We start from the raw sequence: 14,812 nt of genomic DNA, 5'->3' as shown, positions 1-14,812 counted from the left end.
CTGGGGATGATATGAGAAGGTGTGAAACTATTTCAGAGGGAAAAAAATGAAAGTTACATGATATATGAGTAAGCCTGATTCCACTATAGAGATACTCCTGATTTATGCTTTGGTAAGTGAGAGGAGATTAGTTAGTATCCATTGAATTCAATGGAGCAACTCCTGATTTAAACTGCGGTGAGTGACAGTAAAATAGGACTCATGATTTACACTGCAGTGCATGAGAATAGAATGAGATCAATTGATTGAACTCAGGTCAATGAGAGCAGAATCAGGTCTAGTGACTTAAGTGGAGTTACTCCTGATTTACTCTTGAGTGAGTGGAGAATCAAACCCCACTGACTCCAGTTGAGTTATCCCTGATTTAAAGCAGGATATAAAAGAGGATAGAGAATCACCCTCACTGACTTCAGTGGAGTTACTTCTGGTTCACACCAATATGTCTGAGAGAAGAATTTAGCTATAGTGTTGGTTCTACAGGGACTAGGGTTAAAAGATGGGTGTACTTACAGAAATCAAACAATGCAATTGTTTCACACATTGATGGTGGGTGATCAAATGTACCTAAGCAATTACAAGCATGAGTCCTACTGACTCCCAATGGTATTTGTGTTTCTAATTCACTTTGGTTTGAAAATGTCACCCAGAACAAATCTCTGTTTACTCTGGTGTAAATCTAGATTCACTTCACTGACTACAGCGGAATTACTCTGAGCCAGTTTCTGCTACTCTTGCTAAGAGCTTGTCTACACTTGAAATGCAGCACCTCATCTGTGCCACTGTAGTGTGTCAGTGTAGACACTACATACTCTGACAGGATGGGTTCTCTTGTCAGAGGAGGTAATCCACTTCCCCGAGAAGTGGTAGCTAGGTCAACAGAAGAATTCTTCCATCAACACAGCACTGAGTACAAAGGGACTTAGGTCAGCTTAACTGCCCCACTCACAGATATGGATTTTTCAAACACCTGGGCAGCCTAGTCATGCTGACATAATTTTTCTAGCATAGACAAGGTCTAGGGCTGAGTAGTATCATACTCCTTAAGTCAGATTGATTTCACTCTAATATAGCAGAGAGGAAAATCTGCGCTTTTTTTTTATCAATTGAAAAAAATTAGAGCCATAAAATAGTTGACCAATGGAGCCAAAGTCTGCACTTGGTTACTCAGGAATAAATCCAGAGTAAATTCATGGATTCATAGAGTTTCAGGTCAAAAGGGACTATTGTGATCATCTACTCCTACCTCCTGTACAGCACAGGCCAGTGAATTTCAATAGAGCTGATGAAAAATGGAATTTCCATCCTATAGGAAATTCCAGTAGTTCAGTCTCTGTTTTCATCCTGATTCAGGACAAAAAATTGGTATGCCAAATAGTGTTTGCAGAATGACAACATTCTGAAATGAAACATTTTGACATTGTGAACCAAAATAAAATGCTTGCTTGCTTGCTTGCTTGCTTTCTTGGAAAATTCTGCAGAAATTTTTTTTTCCCCTGGAGATTTTAGATTTTGGTGAAACCTTATTTTCAAACGGGAAAATATTTCTATCAATGATTTACAGGTTGTGTGTTATGCCCCAGCTTTTAAATAGTCTCTCTTGGAATCCCTCTACTTTTGACCAGTCCCAAGACTTTACTTTTTACTAGAGTAGCAGCCGCGTTAGTCTGTATCTGCAAAAAGAATGGGAGTACTTGTGGCACCTCCTGTTCTTTCTACTAGAGTGAGTTCTCATGACTTTGAGACTGGGTCAGCTAGCTTTACCGCTCCCATTTCTCCCTGTGTACTCTCAATAGCAAGTCCAACTTAGTTCAGACTCCTGGTTTGAGACTTTTTGGGGACAGTGCACCTAGGAAGTATCTGCAGTGACACCAGACAGACTTTTCAAGACTAGGTAGTATTGATTAGTCAAATGAAATACTGCACTTGAGAAACTGGGTTACTCTGGTAAAGGAAAGTTTAAGTCAAGGTCCAGAGCAGCAGAATCCTTTGCCTGGCTTTCCAGACATTTCTCGAGTCCATGTTTAGTCTCTGTCTCCTTGCCTTTCTCTGGCTGTGGAAGTTCTTAATACAGCCACATGACACCTGCAGTGTCTTTGTTGCCAGTTGCTGCTTCTGTTGTGTTCACAAGTTCAACCCCACCTTGGTTTAAGCATTAATGTCTGGCCATTGGGTCTTCTATTGTCTCTCCAGGAGACTCCAGGCACAGGTATCCATTCCATTCAGTCCTTGATAATGTAAACAGCCCCAATCCAGATGTCATACCTGACACTCAGCCATGTCTTATTCCCTTCTCTTCTAGGAGAAATTGACCCCTTCATTTCATGCACAGTGGACAGCAATACATGGGTGGGCAAACTCAGCCACGTATATAGTTCATTAAAAGTATTAGAAAAATTCCCACATTCTCCACAGTGTCATTCCAAATGTTTCAACGAGCCCTAAATTTCACCCTGTATTGAGTCCACAAATTCCGGCTTAGCTAGAGCATATATTTTAGAAAGGCATCTAGTCTTGATTTAAAGATTTTGTGTGGAGAATCCACCACATCCCTCAGTAATTTGTTCCAATGCTTAATTACCCTCACTGTTAAATATTTGAACCTTATTTCCCTTCTGAATTCAGTGAGGTCCAGGAAGTTATGCTAGTGTGAATCCTGAGAAGTGGATCAAGATAGTTTACTCTAAAGGCACTATTCTGTATTTACACCTGGGTAATAAGAAGGAAATTGGGTCCAGTATCTATGGAACACAGCAGAAGGCAGAATCCAGGAGATGTGCCCTTTTGCAGAAGTGCTGAATAATTTCCTGCATGTTACTCTGTGTCGTGCTTTGACCCCGTCACTTGTCTTTTCTCTTTTCATTTCCCTTTTAGATGTAGGCGTTTGAACAGTAGATCCCTAAGAATCATTCAGACCCAGAATATGACCTTATCTTGAAACTCATAAATTGTCTTATGAAAGGTATCTAGCAAATTGTGGACACTGATGGAATACAACTGATAAACAATGAGCCAGACTCTGCTTTCACTTCAGCAGGTTCAAATCTGAAGCTGATCCCAACATAGTGGCAGAATTTGATTTTTATTTTTTTATAATTTCAACAGATAATATCAAGGTTTATTTGTAATCATTTTTTTTCAATTGAAATTTTTACAGTTGTGGGAAATTAGGGAGATAGGGGTCAGACAATAGTTATTTAATTACAGTCGATGTTGATATTCAAAAAATGTAAAGCATTATAACTGTTAAAATGCAAATTGTCAACATCCCACGCCAAAATATATAAGGTAAATATCCTTCAGTCAAACTCTAATAAGTTCTCAAGCAACAGTTTTCTTTGTCTGACTATCTGTAAATTTCAGATCCTATCAATGGAAATATGTTTTTTTGTCAGTTTATGTGTGTCTGGTAAAATTAATATTTACCAATGAATTTGAATCCTTCTAGGCCTTCATGAATGTGAGAGGAAAGCCAGGCACAAGAAATTCCACGTCAGTCAAAAATCAGACCTCTGTAAGGGAGTTCATTTTGCTCGGGTTTTCTCATGTTCCTGATGTGCTGCAGGGCTGGCTCTTTGTAGGGGTGGGTGCTGCTTACATGCTGATCCTACTGGGCAACAGCTTAATTATTTTCATCACACTGGTGGATGCTGCCCTCCACACCCCCATGTATTTCTTCCTGAGAAACCTCTCCTTCCTGGAGATCTGCTATGCTTCAGTCACCATTCCGAGGATGCTGTTCAACCTACTGGTGGGGAGCAAAGCCATTTCCATTCTGGGCTGTGCTGCACAGGTGTATTTCTTCCATTCCTTCGGTATATCGGAGTGTTTCCTCCTTCTAGCCATGGCGTACGACCGATGTGTTGCCATTTGCTGCCCCCTGCGCTACACGCTTATTATGAGCAGAAGCCTTTGCCTGCAGATGGTAGCTGTGTCCTGGGCTGCAGGCTCCCTGGTGTCCTCAGGGCATGCCTCTTTAGTGTTTACTTTACCCTACTGTGGGCCAAATGAAATTGACCATTTCTTCTGTGATATCCCTCCTGTGCTGAAGCTGGCCTGTGCAGATACCTACAGGAGTGAGACTGAATTGTTCATCCTCATTATTCTACTGGCCATAGTCCCCTCATTCCTGATCCTGGTATCCTACAGTCAGATCGTCTCCACCATCCTGAAGATGCCCTCGACAGAAGGGAAGCATAAAGCCTTCTCCACCTGCTCCTCTCACCTTATTGTGGTGACCCTCTTCCTGGGCACAGGGGGTGTTGTTTACTTGCAGCCCAAGTCCAGCTCTTATGTGGAAAGCAACAAGCTGCTCTCCCTGCTCTACACTGTTGTGACACCGATGTTGAACCCCATTGTCTATGGCTTGAGAAATGAGAAGCTGAAAGGAGCCCTAAGGAAATCATGCAGAAAAATCTACTTCTGGGCTGGAAGGCACCTCAGAAAGTCATCAGATCCAGCTCCCCTGCACTGAGGCAGGACCAAGTAAACCTTGACCATCCTTGACAGGTGTTTGTCCAACCTGTTCTCAGAAACATCCACTGATGGGCATTCCATAACCACCTTAGCAAGCCTATTCCAGAGTTTAACTACCCTGAGAGTTAGGAAGCTTTTCCTAATATCAAACCTGAATTTCCTTTGCTGCAGATTAATCCCATCACTTCCTCTATCTTCTGTGGACATGGTGAACAATTGATCCCTGTCTTCCTTATATCAGCCACTAACATATTTGAAAACTTTTATCAGGTTCCCCCTCAGTCTTCTTTTCTCATGACGAAACATGCCCATTTTTTTTAACCTTTCCTTCTAGGTCAGGTTTCCTAAACCTTTGATATTTTTTGTTGCTCTCCGCTAGACTTCTTCCAGTTTGGCTACATCTTTCTTAAAATGTGGCATCCACAACTGAACACAATACTCCACCAAGCCTCATGAGTGCCAAGCAGAGCTCTGATGTTATCGTTAGAAGAATTTGGAATATTTTTCAACAAAATAATTATTGACCTTACCGATTTGTTTCTCTTGGTTTGTCATGAAACATACCATGTTTTTATATCAAACTTTAATAATAATATTGTCAACCTTACCAAAATCTTACCTTATTTATATTTGCATTCATAATAATAACATTGCTAGTAAATTAAAATCTTTGAAAAATGTTTTGAATAAAAAGTTAATAGGAAAAACCTGTTTTTGTTTGCTTTTAATTCCATTTTGAATCATTCAAAATGAAATTAACATGGATTGTTAAAAGTATTTTATTTTTCAGTCTTCATCTACCTATAATTATTTTCACAATATTGCAAGGATCCTATGGAATGAAAGGGAAGAAGAACAATTTGATGATTGAAGAAGTGGAGGCCCATGGTTGAATGTCCCACTTGAGGTGCCAGAGAAAGTCCCTGATTTTCAGAGAGTGCTGAACACCCACAAGTCTTTTTAAAGTGCCAGAGTTTGGGCACCCAAAACCAATTAAGACAGGCAAGCTAATTAAGAGCCAATTAATTGGAATAGCAGAGACTTGGTGGGATAACTCACATGACTGGAGCACTGTCATGGATGGATATAAACTGTTCAGGAAGGACAGGCAGGGCAGAAAAGGCAGGGGAGTTGCATTGTATGTAAGAGAGAAGTATGACTGCTCAGAGTTCCGGTATGAAACTGCAGAAAAATGTCAGATTCTCTGGATTAAGTTTAGGAGTGTAAGGTGTAAGGTGATTGGTATTGATTAAAATTACATTTCTATCTTTAATCTCCCTTGGAAGAGTGCCAGTCACTCAGATTCTCTTCAGTCCAGCCAGAAAAAGAAGAGTTGGGTGATACACACTGATGTCCAAAGGAAGTGGGAATTACTTTCCCATGTCTGTCCTGATGATACCAGCTGAAATTCTGAGTTATGAAATATAAGGACATTGGCATTTATTCTGCTTTTCATAATGATACAACTGTAAGGTTAGGTCTAAGTACACTACACTGTTTGACACTTCATGCCAACTGCATGACATTCAATTTACTTAAATCATTTCACATACCTTTGTGAAAGAAAGAAAGAAAGAAAATCTAAACAGCAGTAAAATAATAGGAACGAGAAATGATCTGACATTTAATATTATTTCATGAATATTACATCATGTTTATATTACTATGGTGCTCAGAGACCAGGTTCTTTGTGCTACGTGTGTACAAACCATTCCCCACACAGATTACAATCTCAGAAGATAAGTGACATACAATAAGTACAGGGAGAGGGATGCAATCCTATTTATAGAACTTTTATATAACCATGTATATTTGCAAGTAAAAAAATATTCTGAAATAAAGTCCTAACAGCCTCTCAAACTGGCTATCATGAATTACCTGGTAATTACCAGGTAATTTAGGATAAATGTCCTTCCTTTTAATTACTCTCCATAAGAGGTGTGACTTTTTTCTTTCCTACCCATGTGAACGAAGCATTGCTTTACTAAAGTTAATGGAGTGACAGTGGTATAAAGTAGTTTCAGGATTAGAATCTTTATGTTGACTTTAATCATCACTAATTGTTTGGGATCAAGAGTGACAACCCCAAATCACCTCATGCCCTCTGAATTCTATGGCAGTTTTGAATGGAATTCAAGCACTAAATTCAAGCACAGAAGAAACAAGCACTACATTGATTTGGTGTCACTAATAGGGATTGTTCTTCCTTGGCTTATTCCAAAGTCAAAATAAGTCAATTAAATGACCCCTTGAGCTTTGGGTCAGGCCCCTTCTACAATTGGAATAACTGTCTCTAGAAGCAGCTGTCCATTCTATCAGATATTTATTTCTGTTAAACATTCCCATGAGGCGCCTTGGCAGCATTTCCAAATATTTTAATTTGTTGATTATTAGCTGAAATTTTATATCTTCAGTTTTTTACTTCAAAAAAAGAACATTCTAGAGATGAGAAGAAGAGAGTCAAAACAAAAATGAACAGAACAAAATTATACTCTCAGTATTTTACTGAACATAAACCAGTCTGCAGGATTCATTAAAATACATCAGAGTTACAGGTAAAAATAACCTTAATCATCGTGAGACAAAGCCAACTCAAAATCAATGCAAGGGAACACACAGATTTAGAGTACTTAGAATAACGATTAAACAGATTAGTCTTCTCAGACTTAATTACAGCAGACCTAGTATTCCACTTTGGTAAAATTTGCTGGTGAAGAGAAGGTCTTAAAGGCAAGAGGCTAAGCAAACAAATAAACACACATCAAAAGAAATAGAACAAAATAATATTCTTGGCATTTTACTGAACTTAAACCACGTACAGTTTGCAGGATTCATTCAAGCCCATCAGAACTTCAGGTAGCAATCACCCCTCCTGAATCAAAAGGTGGTTCTCTTCTGCCCTACACTAGTTTCAGAAAAGATTAATTTATTTTGGGATGTGCCAGTTCTGATTTATACCAGCATGACATAGAAGGGATTCGACCCGCTGACTCCATGGCAGTTACTGTTGATTTACACTTGGGAAGTAAGAGGAGAACCAGCCACATGAACTGAATGGAGTTCTAGGCCTGAAGAAATTACATTTTCTCTAAAAGAGTTTGATGCACAATGTTCTCCTCAAGGCACCCTTCACCTCTTTGTTCCTCAGGCTGTAAATGATGGGGTTTAACGTGGGGGTGATCACCGTGTAGATGAGAGAGATGAGCTTCTTGGTCTCTGGGGAGTAGCTGGATTTGGGTCGGAAGTAGGTCGAGATAGCTGTGCCATAGAAGAGAGTCACCACCACCAGGTGAGAGGAGCAGGTGGAGAAGGCTTTGTGTCTACCCTCTTCTGAGGGCATCCTCAGGATGGTGGTGATGATCCACATATAGGAGACCAGGATCAGCAGGAATGGGAACATGACGAAAAGCACAGTCGCTATGAGGGCCTCGATTTCGAAGAGAGAGGTGTCAGCACAGGCCAGTTCCAGCATGGGAGGGGCATCACAGAAGAAGTGGTTGACTTGATTTGGCCCGCAGAATGGCAGACTGAATATCCACGTCATTTGCACAGTGGCCACTGGAAATCCAGAGAACCATGAGGCACCAGCCAACTGAAAACAAGCCCTTATATTCATGATGTCTGGGTAGCGGAGCGGGTTGCATATGGCCACATAGCGGTCATATGCCATAGCGGTCAAAAGGCAGCACTCAGTTGTCCCAAAGAAGAAAAAGAAATAGAGCTGAGATGCACAGCCAGCAAAGGAAATGATTTTATTTTCCAACAAGAGATTGACCAGCATCTTCGGGACGATGACCAAAGTGAAGCCGATCTCTAAGGTGGCCAAGTTCCGGAGGAAGAAGTACATGGGACTATGGAGAGAGGGGTCAATTGATGTCACCAGGATAATGAGCATATTTCCTGTCAGGGTTATGGTATAAACACCAAGGAAGATCAGGAACAATGGAACCTGCAAGTTGGGGTGATTGGAAAACCCCATAAGGATGAATTCTGTGACAGTCGTGTGATTCCACATGCTCATTATGTTTCTTCAGTGTGTTTCATCTGGAAGAGAGTTTTATAAAGCAGTCTTGTCAAAGAGTCAAGTATCAGGGGGTAGCCATGTTAGTATGTATCCACAAAACAACAAGGAGTCTGGTGGCACCTTAAAGACTAACAGATTTATTTGGGCATAAGCTTTTGTGGATTTTTAAAGTGAGGTTTTTTACCCACGAAAGCTTACACCCAAATAAATCTGTTAGTCTTTAAGGTCACACCGGACTCGTTGTTTTTGTCAAAGAGTGTGTGTGATCATTTATATCCATCAACTACACATTTATTTATGAGCATATTTTTCTAATCGATCATAGATAGATAAATAGAATTATATATCTATATCTTTATATTACTATTTGACTCTCTCTCTCTAATAATCTTATTTCTTTATCTAGAACAAACACAGATAGACCTGCACCCTTATTTAGGGCTTAATCCTTTAGCTACTTGGAACCCTAAGTTCCTATTGATATTGGTTAGATGTTGAGGGCCAAACTACACCTAATACAACCACGGCTGTTACAGACTGGGGGCTTGTACGCACTACCACTTATATTGGTACGTCTTACATTGCTCAGGGATGCAGATAAGCCACCATTCCCGAGTGACGTAATTACACTGACATAAGTGGAGGTGTGCACAGAGCTATATTGGTGGGACAGCTTCTCCAGCCAATTTAGCTACCGCCTCTTGCAGAGGTGCAGTTATTATGCCAATGGGAAAACTCACTTACTTTGGTGTTTAGCATCTTCACCAGATGAGCTACAGCAGTGCAGCTGCATCGGTGGAGCTGTGTCGCTGCAGCGTTCCTAGTGTAGACTAGCCCTGAGATTGGGCTTTTCAAAAGAGCCCAAGAGTGTGAGGTACCTATCACAAAGAGAATTGGGCATCTAATTCTTTAAAAACTCTCTAGGTGCCTTATTGTGCAAATCCTCTCTTCAGCTTTGTAGTCCTTACTCATGTAAATAGCCCTGATGATGTTATGACACTGTTCTCTGTCATGCCAGTGTAAATATGGGAGCCATGGGCCAGGTCCCTAGCTTGTGAAAATGGGTACCTCTCTGTTGACATCATTATGCCAGCTGAGGGTCTGAGCTGTCCGCTTTGGATGAGACAAAACTGGATTCTGGCTTGTTTTGTGTGGCTGTGAAAAGGAGGAAAGAGCAGCTGTGGGCACTCAGACTGGAGCCAGAGAAAATTCTGATGTGAAAGCTAGAGCTCTGGCCCATGCACATCATCTCCCAAGCACAGTCTCCTGCCTCTGCATGTAATTGCTATTGACCAGGCAGTGCCAGGGGCAGCTGGGTTCGGCAGGCTCCTCCATGGTGCTATTGTGCCATGGTCAGGTGAGCTTCACAAACTACCACAAATTGAAGTCAATGTCTGAACTCCCATTGACTTCCACAGGAACAGGGTCAGACACAAAATGGACTGTTCACATGATCAACCAGAAGAGGACATTTGGGATATAAGGTGACATCTGTCAGAAACGCACACAGAACAGTGCACAACTCTGTAGTGGTTGGGAATTTTTGCGAGAGATATCATGGTAAACACCTACTAGCCCATTTACAAATATTGCTCTGCATTCTTTAATGCCCATGAAGAAGTACTGCAGCACCATTCTCTTATGTGACAGATTAAGACTATGCACCTCACAAAGAGAGTAAATTGCATGGATGTGGATTTATGTTACCTCAGGAATCTATTTTTCCCTATCCACCCTATTGTTTTTTCATAGAATCATAGAATATTAAGGTTGAAAGAGACCCCAAGAGATCATCTAGTCCAACCACCTGCTCAAAGTGAGCTAATGTAATGCCCATCTTTAAAAAAAGTTAATGTAGTGCCCATCTTTAAAAAAGGGAAGAAGGAAGATCCAGGGAACTACAGGCCAGTCAGTCTCACCTCAGTCCCTGGAAAAATCATGGAACAGGTCCTCAAGGAATCAATCCTGAACCACTTAAAGGAGGGGAAAGTGATCAGGAACAGTCAGCATGGATTCACCAAGGGCAAGTCATGCCTGACTAACCTAATTGCCTTCTATGATGAGATAACCGGCTCTGTGGATGAGGGGAAAGCAGTGGATGTGCTATTTCTGGACTTTAGCAAAGCTTTTGATACAGTCTCCCACAGTATTCTTGCCAGCAAGTTAAAGAAGTATGGGCTGGATGAATGGACGGTAAGGTGGATAGAAAACTGGCTAGATGGTCGGGCTCAACGGGTAGTGATCAATGGTTCCATGTCTAGTTGGCAGCCGGTATCAAGTGGAGTGCCCCAAGGGTCGGTGCTGGGGCCGGTTTTATTCAATATCTTCATTAACGATCTGGAGGATGGTGTGGACTGCACCCTCAGCAAATTCGCAGATGACACTAAACTGGGAGGAGTGGTTGATAGGCTGGAGGGTAGGGATAGGATACAGAGGGTCCTAGACGAATTAGAGGATTGGGACAAAAGAAATCTGATGAGGTTCAACAAGGACAAGTGCAGAGTCCTGCATTTAGGACGGAAGAATCCCATGCACTGCTATGGACTAGGGACCAAATGGCTGGGCAGCAGTTCTGCAGAAAGGGACCTAGGGGTTACAGTGGACGAAAAGCTGAATATGAGTTAACAATGTGCCCTTGTTGCCAAGAAGGCTAATGGCATTTTGGGTTGTATAATAAGGGCATTTCCAGCAGCTCGAGGGTTGTGATCATTCCCCTCTATTCAGCACTGGTGAGGCCTCATTTGGAGTACTGTGTCCAGTTTTGGGCCCCACACTACAAGAAGGATGTGGATAAATTGGAGAGAGTCCAGCGGAGCGCAACAAAAATGATTAGGGGGCTGGAGCACATGACTTACGAGGAGAGGCTGAGAGAACTGAGATTGTTTAGCCTGCAGAAGAGAAGAATGAGGGGGGATTTGATAGCTGCTTTCAACTACCTGAAAGGGGGTTCCAAAGAGGATGGATCTAGACTGTTCTCAGTGGTAGAAGATGACAGAACAAGGAGTAATGGTCTCAAGTTGCAGAGGGGGAGAATTAGGTTGGACATTAGGAAAAACTTTTTCACTAGTAGGGTGGTGAAGCACTGGAATGGGTTACCTAGGGAGGTGGTAGAATCTCCTTCGTTAGAGGTTTTTAAGGTCAGGCTTGACAAAGCCCTGGCTGGATGATTTAGTTGGGTTTGATCCTGCTTTGAGCAGGGGTTTGGACTAGATGACCTCCTGAGGTCCCTTCCAACCCTGAGATTCTATGATTCTATGATTCTAAAGCAGGACAAACACCAACTAAATCATCCCAGTCAGGGCTTTTTCAAGCCAGGCCTTAAAAACCTCTAAGGATGGCGCTTCCACCACCTCCCGAGATAACCCATTCCAGTGCTTCACTACCCTCCTAATGAAATAGTGTTTCCTAATATCCAAGCTAGACCTCCCGCACTGCAAGTTGAGACCATTGCTCCTTCTTCTGTCATCTGCCACCACTGAAAACAGCTGAGCTCCTCCTCTTTGGAACCCTCCTTCAGGTAGTTGAAGGCTGCTATCTCACTCTCCTCTTCTGCAGACTAAATAACCCCAGTTCCCTCAGCCTCTCCTCGTAAGTCATATGCCCCAGTCCCCTAATCATTTTAGTTGCCCTCCACTGGACTCTCTCCAGTTTGTCCACTTCACTTCTTTAGTGTGGGGGGACCCAAACTGGAAACAATACTCCAGGTGTGACCTCACCAGTGCCAAATAGAGGGGAATAATCACTTCCCTCAATCTGCTGGCAATGCTCCCACCAAGACATCCTGATATGCCATTGGCCTTCTTGGTAACAAGGGCACACTGCTGACTCATATCCAGCTTCTCATCCACTGTAATCCCCAGGTCCCTTTCTGCAGAACTGCTATCTAGTCATTCGGTCCCTAGTCTGTAGCAGTGCATGGGATTCTTTCTTCTTAAGTGCAGGACTCTGCACTTGTCCCTGTTGAACCTCATCAGATTTCTTTTGGCCCAATTGTCTTATTTGTCCAGGTAACTCTGGACCCTATCTACCGTCCAGTGTATCTACCTCTCCCCCCATCTTAGTGTCATCTGTGAATTTGCTGAGGGTGCAATTAATCCCATCATCCGGATCATTAATAAAGATGTTGAACCAAACCGGTCCCAGGACCAACCCCTGGGGTGCTCCACTTGATACCGTCGGCCAACTAGACATCAAGCCATTGAACACTACCTGTTGAGCCCACATTCTAGCCAGCTTTCCATCCACTGTGACGGACTCAGGCCAGAGGGATATAAGAGGGTAGTGGATGGCAGGTAGATCAGCCTCAGAATGAGCAGAGCCCTGTTCCCTGGATAGCCAAACAAGGGCTACTCCAGGCCAATCAAGACACCTGATGCCAATTTAATCAGCTACGGTCATTAGGCTAATGCTGGCACCTGACCTCAATTAAGTGAGAAAGTGTCAGTTTAGGCTGATAGGCTAATGGAGACAGCTGGAACCAATTATACTACTTTAAAAGCTCTCCTTGCCAGTTCTCTCGAGAGGAGCTGGAGGAGAGGAAGCAGTACTGAACCCTGAGGTAAGGGTGAACCTTGGGAAAAGGGGAGCACAGGGAAGTGGCCCAGGGAAGCAAAGCAGCATCAGTGGAGTAGGGAAGCCACAAACAGCTGCTGCCATTAGGGTCCCTGGGCTGGAACCCAGAGTAGAGGGCGGGCCCGGGTTCCCCCCTTTCTCTCTCCCCCCCCCCCCCGCATGATCTACAGAGATCCCTCTGAAAGAGGAAACAGACTTTGGTCCAGGCAGGAGACCAGGCAGTACCTAAGGAGTTCTAAGGAGAAACAAAGACTGTGGGTATTCCACCTTCCCACCTCCCATACTGGCCTGTGATGAATATAGCTCAATAAGTGGTAACCTCTGCCACCATTCTGGGAAAGAGAGGTCATCCCAAGCTTCTGAGGCCGCTATATCTGCCAGGAAGCGCAGAACCCACAAATACAGTTTTGGAGCTTTCTCAAACCACCTTATAGTCCCTTCATCCAATCCATACTTCTTTAACTTGATGGCAAGAATACTGTGGGAGAACATATCAAAAGTTTTGCTAAAGTCATGATATATCAATCCACCACTTTCCCCATTCCACAGAGACAGTTATCTCATCATAGAAGGCAATCAGGTTGGTCAGGCATGACTTGCCCTTGGTGAATCCATTATTGACTGTTCCTGATCACCTTTCTCTCCTCCAAGTGCTTCAAAATGGATTCCTTGAGGACCTGCTCCATGATTTTGCTGGGGACTGAAGTGAGGCTGGCCCGTCTCTAGTTCCCCAGGTTCTCTTTCTTCCATTTTTTTTAAAAGATGGGCACTATATTTGCCTTTTTCCAATCATCCGGGACCTCCCCCAATTGCCACATATTTTCAAAGATAATGGCCAATGGCTCTGCAGTCACATCAGAAAACTCCTTCAACACCCTTGGATGCATTAGATCTGGACCCATGGACTTGTGCATGTCCAGCTTTTCTAAATAGTCCTTAACCTGTTCTTTCACCACTGAGGACTGCTCACCTCCTCCCCATACTGTGTTACCGAGTGCAGCAGTCTGGGAGCTGACCTTGTCTGTGAAGACTGAGGCAAAAAAAGATTGAGTACTTCAGCTTTTTCCACATCATCTGTCACTACGTTGCCTCCCCCATTCAGTAAGGATCCAACACTTTCCCTGACCTTCTTCTTGTTGCTAGCATACCTGTAGAAACCCTTCTTGTTACTCTTCACATCCCTCGCTAGATGCAACTCCAATTGTGCCTTAGCCTTCCTGATTATACCCCTGCACACTCTAGCAATATTTTCATACTCTTCCCTAGATATCTGTCCAAATTTCCACTTCTTGTAAGCTTCCACTTCTTGTAAGCTTGTAAACTCACTGAAGATTTCACTATTAAGCCAAGCTGGTCGCCTGCCATATTTGCTATTCTTTCTGCACATCAAGATGTCTTTTAATCCAATATTTCCTAGTTTTATGCATCTGAATCTGATAGTTCTAAGCCATCCCGATCCAGCTATACAATAAGGAAGAAGGAAACGAATCAGTAACAATAATAATAATAAATAAAAAGATAATATTTCTCCCAAGTTTAACAAAATATTATACCATCATAGTAGTTTATCTATCCATCTATCTGCCCAGAGAGATATTAACTCAAAAAAGTAATCACATTTAAAAAAAATAGTTGTGATTAATCACAGATTTAATCACACTGTTAAACAATAGAATGCCAATTGAAATTTATTAAATATTTTTGGATGTTTTGTACATTTTCAAATGAATTGATTTCAATTGC

The 14,812-nt window shown here is 42.4% G+C and overlaps 2 protein-coding genes across 2 annotated transcripts; one reads left to right on the top strand and one right to left on the bottom strand.

The window, feature by feature from the left end:
- Window positions 1-3,451: 3,451 nt before the first annotated feature.
- On the top strand, window positions 3,452-4,471 carry LOC123347878 (olfactory receptor 10A7-like). Its single transcript, XM_044985067.1, has one exon. The coding sequence runs from the start codon at window positions 3,452-3,454 to the stop codon at window positions 4,469-4,471; it is 1,020 nt and encodes a 339-aa protein (XP_044841002.1).
- Window positions 4,472-7,561: 3,090 nt separating this feature from the next.
- Window positions 7,562-8,494, bottom strand: LOC123348868 (olfactory receptor 10A4-like). The gene has a single exon (XM_044986552.1). The coding sequence runs from the start codon at window positions 8,492-8,494 to the stop codon at window positions 7,562-7,564; it is 933 nt and encodes a 310-aa protein (XP_044842487.1).
- Between the last annotated feature and the right edge of the window lie 6,318 nt (window positions 8,495-14,812).

This window comes from Mauremys mutica, chromosome 13 (genome assembly GCF_020497125.1).
Source record: "Mauremys mutica isolate MM-2020 ecotype Southern chromosome 13, ASM2049712v1, whole genome shotgun sequence".
NCBI classification, from domain to species: domain Eukaryota; kingdom Metazoa; phylum Chordata; order Testudines; family Geoemydidae; genus Mauremys; species Mauremys mutica.
The sequence above is the reverse complement of the archived record's forward strand: the minus strand, read 5'-3'. Positions and strand labels throughout refer to the sequence as shown.

Excerpts from the sequence above, each read along its gene's own strand:
- LOC123347878 (XM_044985067.1), top strand. The coding sequence starts at position 3,452 with ATGAATGTGAGAGGAAAGCCAGGCACAAGAAATTCCACGTCAGTCAAA.
- LOC123348868 (XM_044986552.1), bottom strand. The coding sequence starts at position 8,494 with ATGAGCATGTGGAATCACACGACTGTCACAGAATTCATCCTTATGGGG.